At 41.4% G+C, this 22,451-nt stretch overlaps 1 protein-coding gene across 2 annotated transcripts in view; it reads right to left on the reverse strand.

Annotated features, from left to right (window-relative positions):
• The window catches only part of LOC105468523 (DEP domain containing MTOR interacting protein), a 211,213-nt gene that overhangs the window by 21,756 nt on the left and 167,006 nt on the right, over nucleotides 1-22,451 (reverse strand). Inside the window, exon 9 of one of the 2 annotated variants that reach the window (XM_011718739.2) lies at nucleotides 1,609-8,307. The exons of the other annotated variant lie outside the window; for it this stretch is intronic. Coding sequence (XP_011717041.1) covers nucleotides 8,179-8,307 — 129 coding nt within the window. The 3' untranslated portion in view covers nucleotides 1,609-8,178. Of the gene's footprint in view, nucleotides 1-1,608; nucleotides 8,308-22,451 lie in introns of those variants that run through there. 2 annotated transcript variants of the gene reach the window in all.

A 22,451-nucleotide genomic window follows, 5' to 3' on the forward strand; every position in this document is an offset into this window, starting at 1 on the left:
AATCATTTGCTGCATGTTCCTGAATATGTCACACCAATTCCTAATAATCCTGGCCTCACTCTAGTCACAGAGCTGTAAGATAAACGTTTCAAGACATCCTGGGTATTATAAAGACAGTGATGTAGTAAGTTAGGATGGCAAACTACTTCTTAGGGTTTCTGTGCTTTCAAGTTTACTAGCTTTGCAGCAATGTAGAATCCTTAGTATCAATGACAAAATAAACACCCATTTGATCAAAATTAAGAAGTTTCAAATCTCAAGTGTTGGATAAGATATTGATTACTATACATCTCCCCCCCCGCCCAACTTTTTAATTTTTTTAGAAGGAGTCTCACTCTGTCGCCCAGGCTGGAGTACAGTGGTCCAATCTCAGCTCACTGCAACCTCTTCCTCCTGGGTTCAAGCGATTCTCCCGCCTCAGCCTCCCGAATAGCTGGGGCTATGGGCGCCCGCCACCACATCTGGCTAAGTTTTGTATTTTTAATAGAGACGGGGTTTCACCCTGTTGGCCAGGCTGGTCTCGAACTCCTGACCTCAAGCGACCCACCTGAGTCACTTGAGGCCTCCCGAAAGTGCTGGGATTACAGGCATGAACCACCGCGCCCAGCCTATGCATCACTTTTATGTTTTACTTCAACCAATTTGGAGGCTAGTTAGATGTGACTTTGTAAAGCTGAGCATTCACATTCCTTACGACTCAGCAATTTTTCTCCTAAGTGGATTCCTAAGGGAAACTCCTTCACTTGGACCCCCGGGAGATGCTATGAGAATGTTCACAGTAACCCCACTTATGACAACAAAAATGGAAACCACCCAAAAGCCCATAGACAAGAAAACAGATAAATAATTGGTGGTCTGGAAATTTATGAAGCTGTGATAAATGAATGAATCACAACTATACACAAACATCTGAAAGAAACTTAATAATATTAATACTGGATGAAAACAACCAAGTCCTAGAAGATTATATAAAACTTGATGCTGTTTTAATGAAGTTCATTTTGTAAAAACATAAACAACCCTTAGGAACAAAAAAAGCAAGAAACTTATAAACTCAATGTTCATCACTGTGTTTTCCTTGGATGAGGAAAAGTGGCTGGGAAAAAGAATACAGGTAAGTGTAAATTATTATCTGTATTCTGGTGCTCGGGTTGGATAGAGGTTTCTAGCATTAAGCCACCTGTTTTAACACCATGATTTTTTATTTCCTCCTATATGTGGAGAATTCTAGGATTCAGGCTAAAAGGTGACTCTTGAAGGATTATCTGGGTCCAAGGGCATGTCTACTCATTTTTTATTCATAGTGCCTGTATACAATGTCCAGCACAACCCCAGTCCTCAGTAAGGTTTCCTGAATGAAAGAATGAATGAGTGAGTGAATAAATTACAGAAAGTTCAAAAATATTTTTGGTTAATGTTGAGTGTAGTCTGAATAACCTCTCACCCCAATACTTTACAGTAACCCATACACACATGAAATATCGGGAAAAAATTTAACATTCTCCCAGAGTAGCAGACAATCACACAGTATTTTTCCACATAGAATATTCTGTTATACCCATCAATACTGACCTAAGTAGGGAGAAAATAATTCTGAATCCAGCAGAGTACCAAAAAAGCTTTTTAATGCACTATTTGTTTTCCAGGCAAAAGATCTTCAGAAAATATCCATCGTTAAGTAGACTTACAAATGGCACTTTTGGCTACATAGGAGAATCAGATATGAGACCCATGTGTTTTTTCTGATAAGCTAGTAGTAGGTCAGCTTTATAATGCAACCCTTTCTTAGGATAAAAAATGGCTAATTTGTTTTGAAAGACAGGAAAATCTGAAACCCTAAAGTCATTATTTTAAAAAATGTGGGCCAGCTGCAGTGGCTCACACTTGTAATCCCAGCACTTTGGGAGGCCGCGGAGGGCAGATCACAAAGTCAAGAGATAGAGACCATCTTGGCCAACATGGTGAAACCCTGTCTCTACTAAAAATACAAAAAATTAGCTGGACGTGGTGGTGCGTCCCAGCTACTCAATGGGTTGAGGCAGGAGAATTGCTTGAACCCGGGGGGCGGAGATTGCACTGAACCGAGATCATGCCACTGCACTCCAGCCTAGTGACAGAGCAAGACTCCATCTCAAAAAAAAAAAAGTAAGCATTTATTTCACGCTATACACCTATGTGTTTTCATACAATAATTTTAAGTATTATGGTATACATTTTCATAAGAGAAGCAAGTAAATCTCAACATAATTTTAAAATAAAGATATATATTAAGTATCTTTATTATTTATTAATGCATTTGACAATACCATATGCTGTCTTTGATGACAAGTTTCATTTTGGTACATGGCAGATTTGTCCTTTTGGTACTGAACTGAAGAAAAAACATGTTACACCTGAAATTCTGCCTTAAGTGAGTAAAACCATGGCCAACTACATCAATACATTTCAGTCAACTAGCAAAATTGAAATGTTTTAGTCATTCTGATTTATTTATAATAAAAATGAAACAAGATTAATAGTCAACAGGAGAGAATAGTAATTATCATCAGTTTAAAACTGGTCTTTTTATTTTTTCAAGATAGTGTCTTGCTCTATTGTCCAGGCTGAGGTGCAGTGGTGTGATCACAGCTCACTGCAGCCTCAACCTCCCAGGCTCAAGCTATCCTCCCTTCTCAGCCTCCAAGCAGTTAGGACTACAGGCATGTGCCATCACGCCTGGCTAATTATTTACATTCTGTAAAGATGGGGTCTCATTCTGTTGCCTAGGCTGGTCTCAAACTCCTGGTCTCAGCCTCCCAAAATGGTGGGATCACAGGCGTAAGCCACTGCACCCAACCTAAAATAGGACTTACAGCAGATTACTTATACCGCATATTCAAAAGAAAATAATATTTGGAAATGTAAGATACCAGTCTGAATAGAAAACATTTTTAATATTAATTCCTGTCTCTCCGATGCAGCCACCTTTCACATGATAGTGTGAAGTTGATCACATCTGATCTATGCAAAAATGGGTATCTTCTTCATGTTATCCACCGTTTCTCAACTAGTCTCTATATTAATTTACACAATTATTTCACAGAGATTAATAAAACATCAGACAATAGAATCAACCCAAAAGGCAACAGCATTTTTCTTTCTACAAGGGAACATGGCTTTCAATGTGCACATCCTATGCTAATGAAGAAACAGAAACTACTTTCATCTCCATAGCAAAAACATAAACACAAATGCCTGGAAATCATGGTTTCTTTTAAAGAGGGCAAATAAAGACATTTCAGAGGTTCTCAGTGAGTGAAACCTCATGCACAATACACTTTCCTATTTGAAGATTATACACACACACATATATATGAAATAAAAGCTATTAGAAACACTGCTTATTGTTAATTTAGGATAAATCTTGGTATACATTTAGAAATTGGAATTTTACATTTCAAGCAGAACAATTGTGAAAATATCAGGCAAAATACTTTTTTTTTTTTTTTTAAAGATATTCAGCAACGAAAGGCTTGAGTCAATTAAAATATATTCCCCCAGCGTCAAGGTACATGGCCCCACTTTCAGCTTATGAATACTCCAAAACCAAAGGCTTATTTTGGCCACATTACCATCCACTGCAGAAGGCTATAATGTAACAACTATAAGACTGGAAGGCAGAAGACTGGCATCTGGCACAGGCTCTGACCCAACAAGCCTCATGAGGTTGGGCATGCCATGAAACCATTCCACACCTGTATCTTCATTAGCCCAGTGAAAAGACGAAGCAGGCAGGCATGGTGGCTCATGCCTATAATCCCAGCACTATAGGAGGCCAAGGCAGGCAGATCATTTGAGGTCAGGAGTTAGAGACCAGCCTGGCCAACCTGGTGAAACCCCGTCTCTACTAAAAATACAAAATGGGGCATGGTGGCACATGCCTGTAGTCCCACTACTCAGGAGGCTCAAACAGAATTGCTTGAACTTGGGAAGTAGAAGTTGTCTTGAGCAAAGATTGCGCCACTGCACTCCAGCTTGGGCAACAGAGCGAGGCTCCATCTCAAAAAATAAAAAAGACGAAGCTGTGCTCTATGTGGCCCTGTGTAGCACAATCATTTTGGGATTCTCTGACTTGGAAGTTCTTATTAGGCAATAAGCTTTATTCACAACTTAATTGTACAATTCTACCCAAAAGTTGGCCAGTAATTTGGTAGAATTTTACAAGTACGAGTAATTTGGTAGACTTTTGGGTAGAATTTTATAATTCTGCCCAAAGGGTGGCCAGTAATTTGCATCTGGATAGCTAAAAAGCTTTCGATAGGGCTTTATTCAACAAATAGTGGGTACCTACGCTTAGTGTGTACCTACTCTTAGGACTTTATTCAACAAATAGTGAGTACCTACTCTTTGTGGATTGGAAATGACTACAAATTCTTTGAAGCTCCTTCCATCAAAAGGTGGGCTTTATTTCCCTTGATTCTGGACTAGCTTTCAAGTCAAGAGAAGACCTTGTACTTTCTGTTCTCACCATCTTCAATCTCAGATCTCAGCCTGGGCTGGCCATGGGGAAAGGCCATGGGGAGTAGAACTAAGGAATCTCAGCTGACAGCCCCAGCCAACTTTGAGACACAAACATGAGGTCAGTCAAGGTCAATCAGCCTCCAACCAATCTGCTCACTAACCACAAAGGTGTGTGGAGTCCCAACTGGCACCCATGGAGCAGTGGTGGATCACACCGGCAGAGCTCTGCCCAGATTGCCAGCCCACAGGATTATAAGCAAATAAATGGTGTTGCTAAAGGCCATTATTGGAGGTGGGTTTTTTTTTTTTTTTTTTTAAGTCATGATTTGAGATGTGTTTTTGTTGTTATTTTTTTATTTTTATTTATTTATTTTTTTGAGACAGAGTCTCACTCTGTTGCCCAGTCTGGAGTGAAGTGGCACAATCTTGGCGCACTGCAACCTTCACCTCCTGGTTCAAGCAATTCTCCCACCTCAGCCTCCCAAGTAGCTGGGATTACAGGTGTGCACCACCACGCCCAGCTTATTTTTTGTATTTTTAGTAGAAATGGGGATTCACCATGTTGGCCAGGCTGGTCTCGAAATCCTGACCTCAAGTGATCCACCCACTTCGGCCTCCCAAAGTGCTGGGATTACAGGCATGAGCCACTGTGCCCAGCTGGGTTTTAATTTTTTATTTACTTATTTATTTTTTTGAGTTGGACTCTCACTCTATTGCCCAAGCTGGAGTGCAATGGCACTATCTTGGCTCACTGCAGCCTCCGCCTGGTGAGTTCAAGTGATTCTCCCACCTCGGCCTCCTGAGTAGCTGGGATTACAGGTGCATGCCACAACACCCAGCTAATTTTTCTACTTTTTAATAGAGACATGGTTTCACCATGTCGACCAGGCTGGTCTTGACCTCCTGGCCTCAAATGATCCACCTGCCTCAGCCTCCCAAAGTGCTGGATTACAGGCATGAGCCACTGCGCCCCACCCTTGAGGTGGGTTTTCAGACAACAGTGGAGAGCTGACACACTACTCTGTGGCAGGAATTGTGCTAGGTGAAGAAAATACCCTGGATACTAAGACACAGCCCCTGTTCTGCAGATGCTTAGAGTCTACTTAGGCAAACAGACATGTAACAGGGGAATTTCAAAGTAAATGTCATCAGTGCTCTAATGGGGCACAGGGACGACTTAAGGATCCATGTAAATTTAGAGAAGAGGCATCAATCCTAGAACTGGTGAGCCGGTGAAGGCTTCTCAGAGGAGACAATTTCTAAAGGGAATTTACATGAAGAAAGAATTTTCCAGGAAACAGTAAGACAGAACATTCTTCTGTCCACGAAGAAGAAAGTATGTGTGCAAAGGCTGGAGGGAGTGAGACAGGGTCCCCAGGGAAGTAAGGGTAGTCATTTTAATTGCTATGTAAAGATGTCAGGGGTGGGCTGGAGGGGTAGCTAAGGGAAAGCTCCCATGACCTTTGGCTTTTGAACCTAGGGTGAAGGGAACCAAAGAAGGAAATCCTCTCTCCCTTCTTTCCTTCCTTCCTCACGGCCAAGAGGAGATTTGTGTGCAATAGATACAGAGAGATGCTTCTCTGGTGCTTAGGGTTGGGTAAAGGGAAGTTCTATGATGCCAGGGTCCAAGATAATGGGTAAAGCAGGCAAGAAGAAGACACCATTTCTCAAAAGGAGATACCATTTCTCGAAAGGTGTTCCTTCTTCTTTTGTCACTTAATGAATACCTGAGCACAGAAAGCATTTAAGACTCATCTTTTAAAGATGCTATAAAAAACTTTTTAAGCCAGTGGTAAAGTTTCCCACTTTATTAGTTTTGTGGCCTTGGGCATATGACTAACCACTTTACAAGTCAGTTTCCTCATTTGTAAAATGGAGATAATGACCTTATTGACTTCATAGGTCAATAAGGACAAATGGCGTAAAGTCTTAGCACAGAGCCTGGCTCAGAATAAACCCTCAATATAAGGTCCTTAAATGAGGAAAAGTTGAGGGGAGTAACACGGGATTTAGCGTTAAACTGTGTTTACAGTCAGTCTATTTCACTTAGTAGTTCCTGCAGCCGTGTGAATTTACAGACCATTTTAAAACTTGCTCAGACTTACCTTCCACATCTGAAAAATGTGGATGCTAATATCTACCTTGCAAGGTTGTAATGAGAGTTAAAGGATATCATATATATTAAATGCACAGTCTGCCATACCATACAAACACACACCCACACAGAGGTGACAGTATTTCTCAAATGTATATCAACAGTATTACTGTTAAGACATTCTCTGTCACTCCAAAATCCTATTCTTGACTAAAGCTACAAATCAGAAAAGTTGGATTACCAGAAATATGTATATATAACATATTTAGCATGGTAGGTCCATTCCGCCAGTACGTATACATTATGATAACATAATGAAAAAAATGACTGTGGTACAATTCTCATATTTTATTTTGTTAATGCATGATAAAAAATTAACCTCATAATTCAGATCCATTATTTGGAATGAAGAATTTACTATTCCCTGACTCCCTAATTTGGCACTTTGAGGAATTTCCTCTGCACACCAAGCCCCAAAATGCACTATTTTCTAGACCAAAAATGAAAACATGCATATATACAAGTGAGCTGAAAAGTTACAACACAAGATGATCATTTTGGTGAAAAATAATCCCCCCAAATAAGCAGCATGTCATGTCCTTAGAATATGTTACCCTAGAAAGCTAGTAAAAATTCAGGCTAAGGAGGCAACTTAGAGTTCAAGTTTTATCACGTATCAGCAAAGTTTTAGACTTCCTTTAAAAACAGACACCTTCAAAGTGAAATCTTGCCAGAAGGGTTGATTTTTAATAATGTGTATATACAAACTTCTCTATTTTAACATTCAACATATTCAGGATTAATTCTAGAAAGATGCTATAGCTGATTTATAAAACAAAATGATTTAGGATCAGAAAGAAAATAGGGGCACACAATTTTATGTAATCTCTCCCTAACTACCCCCACCCATAGCATCACAAAGTTTTTTTGTTTGTTTCTTTTTTTTTTTTTTTTTTTTTTTTTGCTAATGCCACAATTGAAACCTGTATTAACTTAAAAGTTGACACTAAAGGCAGGAATTAAGAAGTCATCTTTTATGGCTTTTAAGCACTTGAATGCTTTAGAATCCCCTTGAAAATGCTAGTGAGCAGGTCTTATTCCTTTAAATGTTGCTTTGATTTGAATCTTGGTGAAATCTAGACTCCCTATTAAATAGTTGCATGCTAATTTTGGAGAAAGTACAATTTAAAACCTTTAACAACTACTCTATTGACTCTGAGGAAGGGGACTTTAGATGTGGCTGTTTGTGCTAGAGAAGCATTTCAACACAATAAGATACAAAACAATGCAAACTAAGATAAAAAACAATGAATGAGAACTACAAATAGAAATCTAGTAAGGCAGTTCTATCATGTAGGAAAACGGTTTCCCAAATGTTTTCTACACTGACATTTTTTAAAAAAGATATGATACCCGGTTCTTCCACATTCAGTGTATAAAACTCAACTTTAGACATGTATGTGCGGAGAAGATTCGTATGTCCAAAACCATCCATTTGCATGGAAATCTTGCCATTGCATTGCTTTGTGTCATTCTGGCTTCGATCACCCACAGGCCGCTGGAGGGCTGGGAGGCCCAGGAGCTCAGCACTCTAACTCCTCCATGACTTCCATGACAATCGTCCGTGGGCCCGTCAGAATCAGATTGCTCACGGTCCGGTAGTCTACGTGCAGGACGTTAAGCCCATTGACAGAGACGACAAACTGACAGACCTAAAGGAAAGATGCAAAGAAAGAGCATCTACTGTAGCACCTGGTTTTGCACAAAGCTTTAATAAAGACGGTGTGTAGTCCTAGCAGGTAACTTCATTCTTAAAATATCCAAATGTATCCAGCTGACGACTCCAAAATTCAATAACTTCCAAGGAGCTACACATTTTCTGGAAGGCAGCATTATAATAATAATAATAATAAAAAATCATCTTAGTGTTTTACAAAATTGGGCTTAAATCCTAACTCAGAAACATACTAGCTTTAGCTAGGTATTTAAATTTCTGAGCTTTATTTCCCTCAACCCTAAAATAGGAATTAATAATAATAATGAGTAATACCTACCTTGTAAGACTGTTGTAAGAATTAATGACATATATAGAGTTTCTACTTGCAGTAATTCACAGGCACACTTGCTCCCAATTATTAATTATTGGTGTTGAGACTCAACCAAAGAATGTAAAAAATACCAAAACACCTTGGGAACCATCATTTCCTTTTATTGTTTTCTATGTGGGGAATATCAATATAAACTTAAACATGGTATTAAGTTCAAAAATATCTATACTTTTTACTTAGATACAACAAAATTGGAGAGTAGTGGAGAGAGGATTGGAAAGCACTGTCACTGTGGAAAAGATGGGGTACTTAGAATCTAAACTTAGATTTAAGTTATAGGTCCTTTTGGTGGAATACCTTAATCAAGTAATTTCTCCTCTTCTATGTCTCAATGATAAAAATGCCTCATTTGTGAAACAGGTAAAAAACGCCTATTCTCACAGGCTCAGACTGTGAGATGCATTTGAAACCTCTTTGCAAACACCAAGCACTACACCGATGCTGAGTTCTATTAATTTCTTTCCTTTTAAAAAATACCCACTTCCTTCATGGTCACGGGCAAAACAAAATGAAAAGTGGGCAGTAGTACAGAGACTGCTTATTTACTCAATAAACACTTGCTGTTGCTGTCATAAACTTAGATACTTTCCATTCCCCAACCTACATGACGAGGGTGTTTTCTCCACATAAGATCACACTATTACTGTTTCTCTTTCTTGGTTCCACAAATTTGTCTTCACGGATTCAGGGCACATCTTTTTTTTTTTTTTTTTTTTGAGACAGAGTCTCGCTCTGTCGCCCAGGCTGGAGTGCAGTGGCGCGATCTTGGCTCACTGCAACCTCCACCTCCTCAGATCAAGCAATTCTCCTGCCTCAGTCTCCCGAGTAGCTGGGATTACAGGTGCCCGCCACCACGCCTGGTTACTTTTTGTATTTTCAGTACAGACGGGTTTCACCAACGGGTTTCAACGTGTTGGCCAGGATGGTCTCGATCTCTTGACCTCAAGTGATCCTCCCGCCTCTTCCTCCCAAAGTGCTGGGATTACAGGCTTGAGCCACCACGCCCGGCCTCAGGGCACATCTTATACAAAATCAGCAGTTTTCAACCGTGGTGGAGGTCACAGTCATAATCAAGGTCACGCTAGCAGGTCACAATCTATCCTGAACTAGGCTACAGTAATTTGCAGGACAATTTAGCAGTAATTTGATGTAGGCATCAGCCTGGGGTTTGTTTTTTTTCCTGCTGCAGCAGACTCATGAACCAAAGAATGAGAAGAATTTCACCTCCTTCCCAATCCAGAGCTTTAGACTCTAGACTTGGGCCTTTCAAATCCCTTGTCTTTTCCATAGATACAGGGATTTCCTTCTCCAAAAAGATGAAGAGCCTTTTTGCACTGCCAAATAAGAGGGCAGGAGTTGCCAGGTGAGTGTCCCCTCCAGCTGACCCTTTGAAGACTCCCTGAGATTAGTCATGTCTCCGCATCTCTCAGGGATCACATTCAGCATTTACTCTTTTTTTCTTTTTGAGATGGAGTCTCACTCTGTTGCCCAGGCTGGAATGCTGTGGCACGATCTCCTCCATCTCCCAGGCTCAAGCCATCCTCCCACCTCAGCCTCCCGAGTAGCTGGGATTACAGGTGTGTGCCACCACGCCCAGCTAATTTTTTGTATTTTTGGTAGAGATGGGGTTTTGCCATGTTGGCCAGGCTGGTCTTGAACTCTTGACCTCTGGTGATCCTCCCACCTTGGCCTCCCAAAGTGCTGGGATTATAGATGTCAGTCACCGCACCTGGACTCAGCATTTAGTCTTAACCACAATTTTGTGTCCTCTGTCACACATTGTGTTTGTTTTAATTGACCAGCATTTAAAATTTAGAAAATCTGCCAGGTGCAGTAGCTCATGCCTGTAATCCCAGCACTTTGGGAGGGCGAGGCAGGTGGATCACCTGAGGTGGATCAGCCTGGTCAACATGGTGAAACCCCATCTCTACTAAAAATACAAAAAAATTAGCTGGGCATGGTGGCGGGTGCCTGTAATCCCAGCTACTTGGAAGGCTGAGGCAGGAGAATTGCTTGAACCCGGGAAGTGGAGGTTGTAGTGAGCCGAGATCACACCATTGCACTCCAGCCTGGGCAACAACAGTGAAACTTCATTTCAAAACTTAAAATAAAATTTAGAAAATCTTTGCATAAAAATATATAATATATAGTTATATATATGTTTTTGACATATATATGTTAAAAAACATATATAAAAACATATATATATGTTTTAAAAAATTTTAAAAGACAGATGAAAGGAGAAATATAATTCAGTATATCCGTACAGTGGAATATTATTCAGCCATAAAGTGGAATATACAACATGCTACAACATGGGTGAGCCCTGAAAACATTATGCTAAGTAAAAGATGCCAATCAGAATAGACCATAGAGTGTAAGAGCCCATTTATATGAAATGTCCAGAATAGGCAAATCCACAGAGACAGCAAATAGATTTTTGATTTCTTAGGGTTGGGAGCAGGGGTGGTGGGGTGAGGCATGGAAGTGGTTGGTAATGGGTACAGGGTTTCTTTTAGGGGTGATAAAAATGCTTTAAAATTGCTGTAATAGTGACATAACTCTGTGAATATATTAAAAACTACTGAATTCTACAGTTTACATGGAAAAATTGCATGGTATGTGAACTATACCTCCATAAAGCTCTTAGTTAAATTATGAAACAAAACAAAACAATAAACATTGAAGGGAAGAGGGCCCTGATGCTAACAGTGGGTAGATCCTTGTAGACAGAAGGGAGAGGCTGGTTTGCTTAAAGATGGGGTCCTGTGTACCTCTTGACTGAGGAGCTCTTAGAGGCCTCAAAAGCTAGGATCGTCAAGGCTGTATGTGTGGGAGGATGAGTACCAGGTAACCTCTGCGCAGGACCTTTACCCAGGTGTTCAGGGGTAGGAAAAGGGCAGTCAGCAGGGCTGTTTGGCCAAGGGCCAGGGGCACCAGTCACTAATACTGGTCAGGGTTCATTTCACTGGACTGCCTATAAGCCCTGGGATGGGGGCTGGGGTGGGGTGTGGTGCACATGATCTCAAGTGGGAAGGACACAGGCAAGGGACACCAAAATGATCTGACATTGAACTTGAACTTGTCATGAAGCTTGGTGATGGTCACTTCAACTGAATTTAATTTTAGAAAAACAGGCCGGGCACGCGCAGTGGCTCACGTCTGCAATCCTAGCACTTTGGGAGGCCAAGGCAGGAGGATCACTCGAGCTCAGGAGTTCGAGACCAGCCTAGGCAACATGGCGAAACTCTGTTTCTACAAAAAATAAAAATAAAAAATCAGCCAGGTGTGGTGGCACCCGCCAGTAGTCCCAGCTACTTGGGGGACTGAGGCAAGAGTATCGCTTGAACCCAGAAGGTTGAAGCTGCAGTGAACCAAGATCATGCCACTGCATTCCAGCCTGAGTGACAAAGTGAGATCCTGCCTAAAAAAAAATTTAAAAAATTAGAAAAACAGAAAAAGGTCATTTCTTGTTTTTGTTGTGTAAGTGCATGCACACACACATTTCTCAAATGGCAAAGTTTGTGACGAATGCAGTCTTTCATAAAGTAAGGTGCTTCAAGGCTACCCTAGGCATAAAGACAGCCTCACTCCCTTGCATTCCCACATGCTGTCCAGAGCAGTCCGTCAAGAGTGGCATCAGAGCAAGCGCACCGTGAACTGCTCATTTCCCACAAACCTTCTTATTTGTGCTGCCACCTGAGCACATCTCTAGGCGTATAGATTATCAGGTGAAGACCCTCTGTCACAGGTGTTCTGGAGAAAAAGCCCACAACATCTTATACCAACTAATGTGTGGAGAACTTAAAGATTTATTAGGTAGGTGCAAAAGCAATTGCAAGTTACGTTTGCACCAACCTAATAAATACCAGCATCTTTGCCTTCATGAAGCTTACAATTTAGTTTAGGAGGCAGAGTATCACAGGCAGGATCCTTTTCAAAACAGCAGGCAACCTCTCAATCGATTCAGTCATATATTGAAAAATCTAATTATTTCTCAAGTGCCAATCCAAGTACTTTACACACTTAATAAAAACTGTCCTAAAAGTCATATGGTGACATCTATTGGTTTTTGGTTATCCAGCTTCATTTCACTACAATTGACTTGATATCCTTTTCAGGTATCACCTTTCCTCTGCTGTGGGTAGTAAGGATAGGAATGTCAACCAACATGCCCTGCCCTCCCCCATTCACAGGGTCACCTGACCCCAAGCTTGGCCAATCAGACTCTGTCTCCTGGACCACGGACTGTGGAGCTAACAAAGGAAAGTTCATTTGCTCTGGTATTTGGGTCCCCAAATCTGCCTTGGTTCCTGTCCTTTATCAAGCTTGGTTCTCCAGGTTAGGCACGGTGGCTCATGACTGTGATCCCAGCACACTGGGAGGCCGAGGGGGTGGATCACCTGAGGTCAGGAGTTCAAGACCAGCCTGACCAACATGGTGAAACCCCGTCTCTACTAAGTACAAAAAAATTAGCTGGGTATGGTGGTGCATGCCTGTAATTCCAGATACTTGGGAGGCTGAGGCAGGAGAATCGCTTGAACCTGGGAGGTGGAGGTTGCAACAAGAGCAAAATCCCACCTCAAAAAAAAAAAAAAAAAAGCTTGGTTTTCTGGATCTGCCTGGTTCTCTGGATCTGCCTTTGTTTGTTTTACGTACTGAATATCTTTCTAATCGATTTCTTTTTTTTTCGTTTTTGTTAGGTTAGCCGATTTCTGTCACTGGCAACCCACCATCCCCAATGCAATCTTTCTTTTTAAGACAGAGTCTTGCTCTGTCTCCCAGGTAGGAGTGCAGTGACAGGATTTTGGCTCACTGCAACCTCCTACACCTGGGTTCAAATGATTCTCATGCCTCAGTCTCCCAAGTAGCTGGGATTACAGGCACACACCACCACACCCGGCTAATTTTTGTGTTTTTAGTAGAGACGGGGTTTCACCATGTTGGCCAGGCTGGTCTTGAACTCCTGACCTCAGGTGACCCACCCACCTCAGCCTCCTAAAGTGCTGGGATTACAGGTGTGAGCTACCATGGCTGGCCCCCAATGCAATCTTTATAAACAAACTAAATGTCAGAGAGGTTAAATTATTTGCTCAAGGTCACATGACTAACTGCTGCATCTGGAATCTGACCTCCATACTCCACAGCTCTGCATGAGTACAAGTTTATAAAGTACAATATGTATATGCAAGTTCTCAGGCATGCACAGAATAGTGGATGACAAACGTTTCTTCTCTTTAACTGTTAATCAGTCCCTAGGTCCACTCAAATATCTTACGGTGTTGATGTTTAGCTTCTTTCAGCTTCTTAAGAAGCTTTTTATTCAATTAAGGTTTTGGGTTGCTTTTTGTGTCACTAAAAAACTCTGAATAATATGTAAACTTAGATACTTATTTCAAACTTTTTCCTTGAATAAGGCAAAAAACAATGCCTTCAAAATATTTATCATGTTAATATTCAAGGTAGTAATTTTAGATTTAGGCTGTTAGGGCCAGTCACGGTGGCTCATGCCTGTAAACCCAGCACTTTGAAAGGCTGAGGCAGGCGGATCATTTGAGGTCAGGGGTTCGAGACCATGGGTGTTGGGTGCACCAAAATCTCACAAATCACCACTAAAGAACTTACTTATGTAACCAAACATCACTTATTCCCCAATTACCTACAGAAAAAAAAAGAGTTCTAGACCAGCCTGGCCAACATGGTGAAACCCAGTCTCCACTAAAAATACAAAAACTAGCCAAGCATGGTGTTGGACACCTGTAATCCCAGCTACTCGGGAGGCTGAGGCAGGAGAATCACTTGGAATCTGGGAGGCAGAGTTTGCAGTGAGCCAAGATTGCACCACTGAACTCCAGCCTGAGCAACAGAGTGACCCTCTGCCTCGATAAAATAAAATAAAATAAATTTAAAAAATAAAAATAAAAAATACTCTGGCACAGTGGCTCTCACCTGTAATCTCAGCACTTTGGGAGGCCAAGACAGATGGATCATCTGAGGTCAGGAGTTCGAGACCAGCTTGACCCAACATGGTGAAACCCTGTCTCTACTAAAAATGCAAACATTAGCCAGGCATGGTGGTGCATGCCTATAATCCCAGCTACTTGGGAGGCTGAGGCAGGAGAATGGCTTGAACCTGGGAGGCAGAAGTTGCAGTGAGCCAAGATAGTGTCATTGCACTACAGCCTGGGCAACAAGAGTGAAACTCGGTTTCAAAAATAAAAAATAAAATAAAAATAGATTTAGGCTGTTAGGAAAGATGTCATCTCTCCCTAAGTGGTCTGAACAACTGCTGTGGTTCCAGCAATTCCCATGTCCTATTAGTAAAAATGTACAAAACGATCTAGAAATGTAGGTATTACTAGGAAAAACATTCAGTTATGATGAATTTTCAATTAACATCTATGGTACACTATGTGTTGAAAATCAACACACATTATGAGTAACCACAGGAAGCACTCAGCCTGAGGGAAATTATTTCTCCTCTGTATTCAAAAGCACACAGGCACAAACACACAGAACGCGTGACTACCTCTGAATGGCGGGGGGCCACCTTAGGAGGCCTTCTACTTGAGGTGGGGTGACTTAGGTGCCACCCCCTGGTGGTAACAAGAGTTCAAGTAAGGTTGCAATACTTTTTTTTCCCCCTTATAATTATCTTTATTGGATCTGTTTTCAAAGATGGGATTGCATTTCCCTAGTTCTTGGAAAAGGGATCAATCATGAGCTCACATAACTGCTCTGTAACTCATCTCCCACAAGGAGGTAGTACCTTCACTTTCAAATGAAGGGATAAGGAGCAAATTCTCTAATGAAAAGGAAGAACAAAATTTTCACAAGTAATATGAAGCTTTGGTAAGTAATGTCTCCAAGCAAGTGGGCAGTGGAGGAAAGTTCTAAGAACCGCTGGGCGTGGTGGCTCACGCCTGTAATCCCAACACTTTGGGAGGCCGAGGTGGGTGGATCACCTGAGGTCAGGAGTTCAAGACAGCCTGGCCAACATGGTGAAACCCCATCTCTAGCAAAAATACAAAAATCAGCTGGGCATGGTGGTGCACGCCTGCAATCCCAGCTACTCTGGAGGCTGAGACCCAAGAATTGCTTGAACCCAAGAGGCAGAGGTCGTAGTGAGCTGAGATGGTGCCACTGCACCCCAGCCTGGGCAACAGAGTGAGACCTTGTTTGAATAATTAAAACAAAAAGTTATAAGAACCAAAGTTAGCCTTGTAAGAGTTAACAGGAAGCAGGAGGCAGGACTCAGCACATTTCAGGGTGTGATCAGGTTGGGATAAATACCTAGGCTGAACTCCAGCCTTCCTCCTGATAGTAAGCCAAACTCACTAAATAATCTTGCCTCCAATTCCTCTCCCTGCGCCAGTCCTGGCAGATGTACGATAATCCTCTGGATGGATTGAGTGCCCATGGGATTGTTCAATTGCACATTTGTTCTTATAGGCTGGCGTCCCATCACAATGATTCGATTGTTTCATCCACAGTGGGAGTGAGTTTGGGGAGAAACCCTACACCTATGATTACATAATTGTCTTCTCACTGCCATGGAAGTCTGTATTCACCAAGAAATTTGCATCCCAGAAATTGTTGCATTCATGTCAATGCCTTCTTGTTTTTTTCTTTCTGATCTTGAAGGAGAACGAAGGATTGAAGGGGAAGGCTGCTTCTGACTATCCCTGAAAATAACATAAAACATTTAACAATACAAAGAGTCAGACAGAAAAGAATGATAAGATACACACAAATAGATGTGGAAAATGACCAGGGCGAGCTGAGATCTGCTTAGTAGAGTAGGAAAGGCTGGCCAATTAAATGATACAGAAAGCAGAATAAGATGTTAAGTAGCAAGCCATGACTAAAACCTTAATCAAGTAGAGCACTCATCTGTGTTCTAGAGATCATCCTGATGCAGCTCCCATAAAAAGTGGAATTCTTTCCTACACATCCCTACTAGGTATCCAGCCCATCTCTCTGGAATACTTACATTAGGAAATGCACCACTTAATGAGGAAGACTTTTGGAGTCCAGTTGCGCGTTAGAAGTTCTAGCTATGCGTTCGGTTAATATTATTTGAGCCATTGTCACTGCTCAATTGCTCAAGTGAAAAAGCACACCCAAACACACAAAAAAGCGGCTCTCAAACCGTAGTGTAAATATGAGTCACTTTTGGGATCCCATTCTAAGTATGAATTCTCAGACCTCACCCAAGACCTACCAAATCAGACCCTCTGGAGGTATGTCCCAAGATTTGCAATTTCATTGAGCATATCAGGTGATTTGTGTACAGAACTACATTGAGAAACAGTGCCGATAATTATCTGCTAGGATTTTTTCTACCAAAAGTTAGTTTAAATGCTCATCCCATACCTGTTAGTATTGTAAGAGAGCCTTCTTTGACCATGAGCATCAACTGCCTCATGCAAGAAGAAGGCTGATGTTTTAGTTATTAAAATTATTGCTTGCCTAAAGGTTGGGCATGGTGGCTCTTGCCTGTAATCCCAGCACTTTGGGAGGCCGAGGCGGGCGGATCACTTGGGGTCAGGAGTTCAAGACCAGCCTGGCCAACATGGGGAAACCCCATCTCTACTAAAAATACAAAAATTAGCCAGGTGTGGTGGTGTGTGCCTGTAGTCCCAGCTACTTGGGAGGATGAGGCACGATAATTGCTTGAACCTGAGAGGCAGAGACTGCAGTGAGGCGAGATTGTACCATTGCACTCCAGCCTGGGCAACAGAGCGAGACTCTGTCTCAAAAAACAAAAAACAAACAAACAAAAAACAATAAAATTATTGATGGAAGTCTGTTTCATTTTTAGAGCCAAATTTTGCTATTTTTTAAACTTCAACACTAATCATAATAATGATGGACAAAAAATGACTAAGTTTAGAACCATTATCGGAGATAATAATCAGACCTCCTGAGAATAAGAACTCAGGCTTTTTGGCAGCCAAAACATCAAAAAGAAAAAGACTGAGAGTGAAGCAGAGCAACAAAAATCATGAGTAGATTAAGAAATATTTGAAAGCTGTTGAAATTTAGATTTTTGAAAGAAAAGTTATTATTCTGATTGTTCCTATTTCTTTAAACTTTACTCCAAATCATACATCTGATTTTCATAACCTGATATCAGATTGTGAAAGCAATGTCATACACATTGAGATAAAGCACTATCTTCTTATAATTTGTTATTTCTCCTCTCTGTCCTACACCTGAGGAAGCCTAGCCATTGGGTCCATCTGTGTCTTTGTCTATTTGGGCTGCTACAACACACATCAAATACCATAAACTGAGTGGCTTATAAACAATAAATAGTTACTTCTCCCTTTTCTGGATCTTGGTTAAGTCCAAGATCAAGGTGCTGGCAGGTGTCTGGTGAGGGCTGCCTCTTTATAGATGGCACCTTCTATGTCCTCACATGGTAGAAGGGGCAAGGAATCTCTTTCCAGCCACTTTCATAAGGGCACTAATTCCACTCATGAGGGCTCTGACCCAGCAACCTCATCCTTTCCCAAAGTCCCTGCCTTCTAATACCTGATCACTTTGAGAGTTAGGATTTTAGCGTATGAATTTGGAGGGGATATAAACATTCAGACCATAGTAGTTCATATCCCCAGATGACGTCTTAGGTCACAACTTGCCAGGCAGCATGGGCAATGCTATAATAGCTAATAAGAACATCTAACCATTTTCCAAAACTTTTTACATGTGTAATTTCATTAAAAATTCCCAACGCAGGTCCTACTATTTTTATTTCCATCTCACAATTGAGGGGGTAGATTCAGAAAGTAAAGTAATTGGCCCAAGTTCACAGAGTTAGTAAGTGGTGAAACCAGGATCTGACTCGAAACTTGTACACTTAAGACCTACGCTACTCTGGCCCCTGAGCAATGGATAATCAGCTTCCCCCAAATTGGCACAGATACCACGTAGATGAGCATCCTAGCCTGGTGTCTAAGCACCTCTTTTCTTTTCTCCTCTTCTTATTTATTTATTTGTTTATTTGTTTCTCTCTTTTTTTTGAGATAGGGTCTTACTTTGTCACACAGGTTGGAGTGCAGTGGTGCGATCTCAGCTCTCTGAAACCTCTGCCTCCCAGGTTCAAGCTATATCCTCCCACCTCAGGCTCCTGAGTAGCCGGGACCACAGGCGTGTGCCATCACGCCAAGCTAAGTTTGGTAGAGACAGGGTTTTGGCATGTTGCCCAGGCTGCTCTTGAACTCCTGAGCTCAGGTGATCCACCTGCCTTGGCCTCCGAAAGTGCTGGGATTACAGGTGTGAGCCATTGTGCCAGCCTATAGCGAATTTCTTTTTTTTCCTTTTTTTTTTTTTGAGACAGAGTATTGTTCTGTCACCCAGGCTGGAGTGCAGTGGCACAATCTCAGCTCACTGCAACCTCCACCTCCTGGGTTCAAGCAATTCTCACTCCTCAGCCTCCCTAGTAGCTGGGACTACAGGTGTGCACCACCACATTTGGCTAACTTTTTTGTATTTTAGTAGAGACATGGGTTTCACCATGTTGCCCAGGCTGGTCTCGAACTCCTGGCCTCAAGTGATCCACTCACCTCGGCCTTTCAAAGTGCTAGGATTATAGATGTGAGCCACTGGGCCCAGCCAAATTTCTTAAGAACATTGCATTTGACTTTTCCTTCCATCATGCCTGAAAATGGAATAATGCTCACTAGATAATCCGCATTATCACCACCATTGCCAACACCATTGTCATCATCTTGATAGATGGAAGAAAATGATGGGGAATGTGACAGGGGCATTTTCACTCTTTTAACAATAACCTGGACTAATCTCTACACCTGGGCCATATCTGGCAGGGGCATATAGGGTGTTCTCTTCAGCCAGAGTTCAAATAACAAATAATCATGTTTCTTACAACCTGGAGGAGAAGGAGAAAGTTCCCTCTCCCTGTTGGCAGCCCCGTTCTTCTGCTAGAGTGACACTAGGACATAATAATAAGGTGAAGATTAGTGTCTCCTGGATGAAGAGTTTAAAGATTCCAAGAGGAAGGATAACACATGAATATAAAGTGTATAATTACCCATGGTAACAATGCTTCAGCCAGCAAGCTCCCCCAAACACCATTCATCACAGTGACTGATGGCATCCCCTAATCTCTGCCTTTAACTGACATTATCCATTCCACTCACATTCCTTCTTTGTTGTTATTGCAATCTTTGCTTCATAATAGAAACAGGACAGCGGAGGATTAAATAATTTACCATCTGTCTTCTGTAGGTGGGTGAGAAATTCGGTATGAGGTAATCAACACACCATGAATGTTACTATGTTCAATGGGGGCACCCTTCATAGCAAAAATGAATTCCTTAAGAAGTTTACCTTCGGCTGGGTGCGGTGGCTCACGCCTGTAATCCCAGCACTTTGGGAGGCCGAGACGGGCAGATCACAAGGTCAGGAGTTTGAGACCAGCAAGGCCAATATGGCGAAACTCCGTCTCTTCTAAAAATACAAAAATTAGCCAGGCATGGTGGCATGTGCTTGTAGTCCCAGCTACTTAGGAGGCTGAGGCAGAAGAATCGCTCGAACCCGGGAGGCGGAGGTTCCAGTGAGCCCAGATTGCGCCACTGCACTCCAGCCTGGGTGACAGAGTGAGACTCCGTCTCAAAAAAAAAAAAAAGGTTTATCTTCAGGAATACTCTCATTCTCTTCCTTCTTCTCTCCTCAGTGATGGTTCCCCCAAGGCTAAAGTTAAGTATAGGGTAATGAAGAAAACACTGGATCAGGAGACTGGAGATAAGCTCTGGTCTCAGCCCTGGATTTCATGAGCTAAGCTGCTGTGAACATGCAACTTCACTTCGCAAAGCGTTCGTTCTCCATCTGATAAATTGGGCAGAAAAAAATTATACTTACTAGGAACTTTAAAGTATATTTCAGTTCATGGCCGGGTACAGTGGCTCACACCTGTAATCCCAGCACTTTGGGAAGCTGAGGCGGGTAGATCACTTGAGACCAGAAGTTTGAGACCAGCCTGGCCAACATGGTGAAGCCCCATTTCTACTAAAAATAAAAAAGTTAGCCAGGCATGGTGGTGCATGCCTGTAATCCCAGCTATTAGCCAGCTACTCAGGAGGCTAAGATACAAGACTCACTTAAATCAGTGAGGCGGAGGCTGCAGTGAGCTAATATCACACCGCTACACTCCAGCCTGGGCAACACAGTGAGGCCTTGTCTCAAAAAAAAAAAAAAAAGTGTATTTCAGTTCTTAAATTTTAGGTGAAAAAAATAACTTCTACTTGTTAGCAATTGAAAAACTCATTTACTATTAACAACAACCAACAGCTTTGGTTTACTGTTTATAAGAACTAGACCAGGCATTTGTTTATATTAAATTTGCAAAGAAAACACTCTTTTTGGATATGTAAACTGAGGTTCGGAACAGTACAAATGAAAGAATGTAAGATGAGAGTCTCTCTCATGCCCACACACAGACAAAAAAGCTAAAAGATATATCATAAAGCTATATTATTTCAGGACAGTGTAGTATTGGTATAGACAGATAGACAAATGTAACCGAATTGAAAATCCAGAAACTAAACCCCATACACAGACACTTGACTTATGATAAAGGCAGCTGCAGAAAAGAGAACTTTTATAATGATAAAAGGTCCAATCCATGAGAAGGATATGAAAATTAAAAACATACACGCACCCAACAAAAAAGCCCTAAATTACATGAAACAAAACTCACAGAATCTAAGAGATAAACAAGTATTTTGACATAATAGTTTGGTCCCACTTTCAATAAAGCATAGGACAGCTAGGCAGAAGATCACTCTAGATATATAATACGTATACATTATCTATGACCAGTAATTATACTCCTAAATATGTACTCAATACTATAACTCTAGCATACTTAATTTATGTAAAGTTCAAGAGTATACAAATAATCTATGATCTTAGAATTTCTTGGTAGTGTTTACAATAGCAGTTCACTTTGTTTTTTTGTTTGCTTGTTTTTGTTTTTTTTTTTTGTTTTTTGAGATGGAGTCTTGCTCTGTTGCCCAGCCTGGAGTGCAGTGGCACAATCTCGGCTCATCGCAACCTCCACCTCCCTGGTTCAAGCGATTCTCCTGCCTCAGCCTCCCAAGTAACTGCGATTACAGGCACCTGCCACTACACCTAGCTAACTTTTGTATTTTTTTTTTAGAGATGGGATTTCACCATATTGGCCAGGCTGGTCTCGAACTTCTGACCTCAGGTGATCCGCCCACCTTGGCCTCCCAAAGTGCTGGGATTACGGGCGTGAGCTAGGCCCGGCCTAGCAGTTCACTTTGTAATAACTGGAGATGTGTATAAATAATTTGTACATTTTCTACATAGTTCAATAAAAAATTGCTTTAACTCCCACCTTTACAATTTATTAGTTGTATGACTTTGGGCAAGCTAGAAATTCTCCGAGTTATAATTTACTCATCTGCAAAATGGGGATCAAGTTTATTATAAGAATTAACTCTAATTAAACACTAATCCCAGTGTTTATTACCACTGAATGTTAAATAAATATTGGTTTTCCTCTTCCATCCTTCCTCCTGCACAATCCCTGTTCCCCCAAATGGCCAAGAGAACGCAAATTGTTGAAAGGCGGACAAACCATTGCATGGGTCCATACCCAGAAAAGCCTGTTGGGATTCTGTCTTGGAGATGGCAATAGGTGTTAAGAGATGATGTTATTCATTCAAATCAAAAAGGAAAAATTAAAATAAAAA

This window comes from Macaca nemestrina, chromosome 8, assembly GCF_043159975.1.
Source record: "Macaca nemestrina isolate mMacNem1 chromosome 8, mMacNem.hap1, whole genome shotgun sequence".
Taxonomy (NCBI): Eukaryota; Metazoa; Chordata; class Mammalia; order Primates; family Cercopithecidae; genus Macaca; species Macaca nemestrina.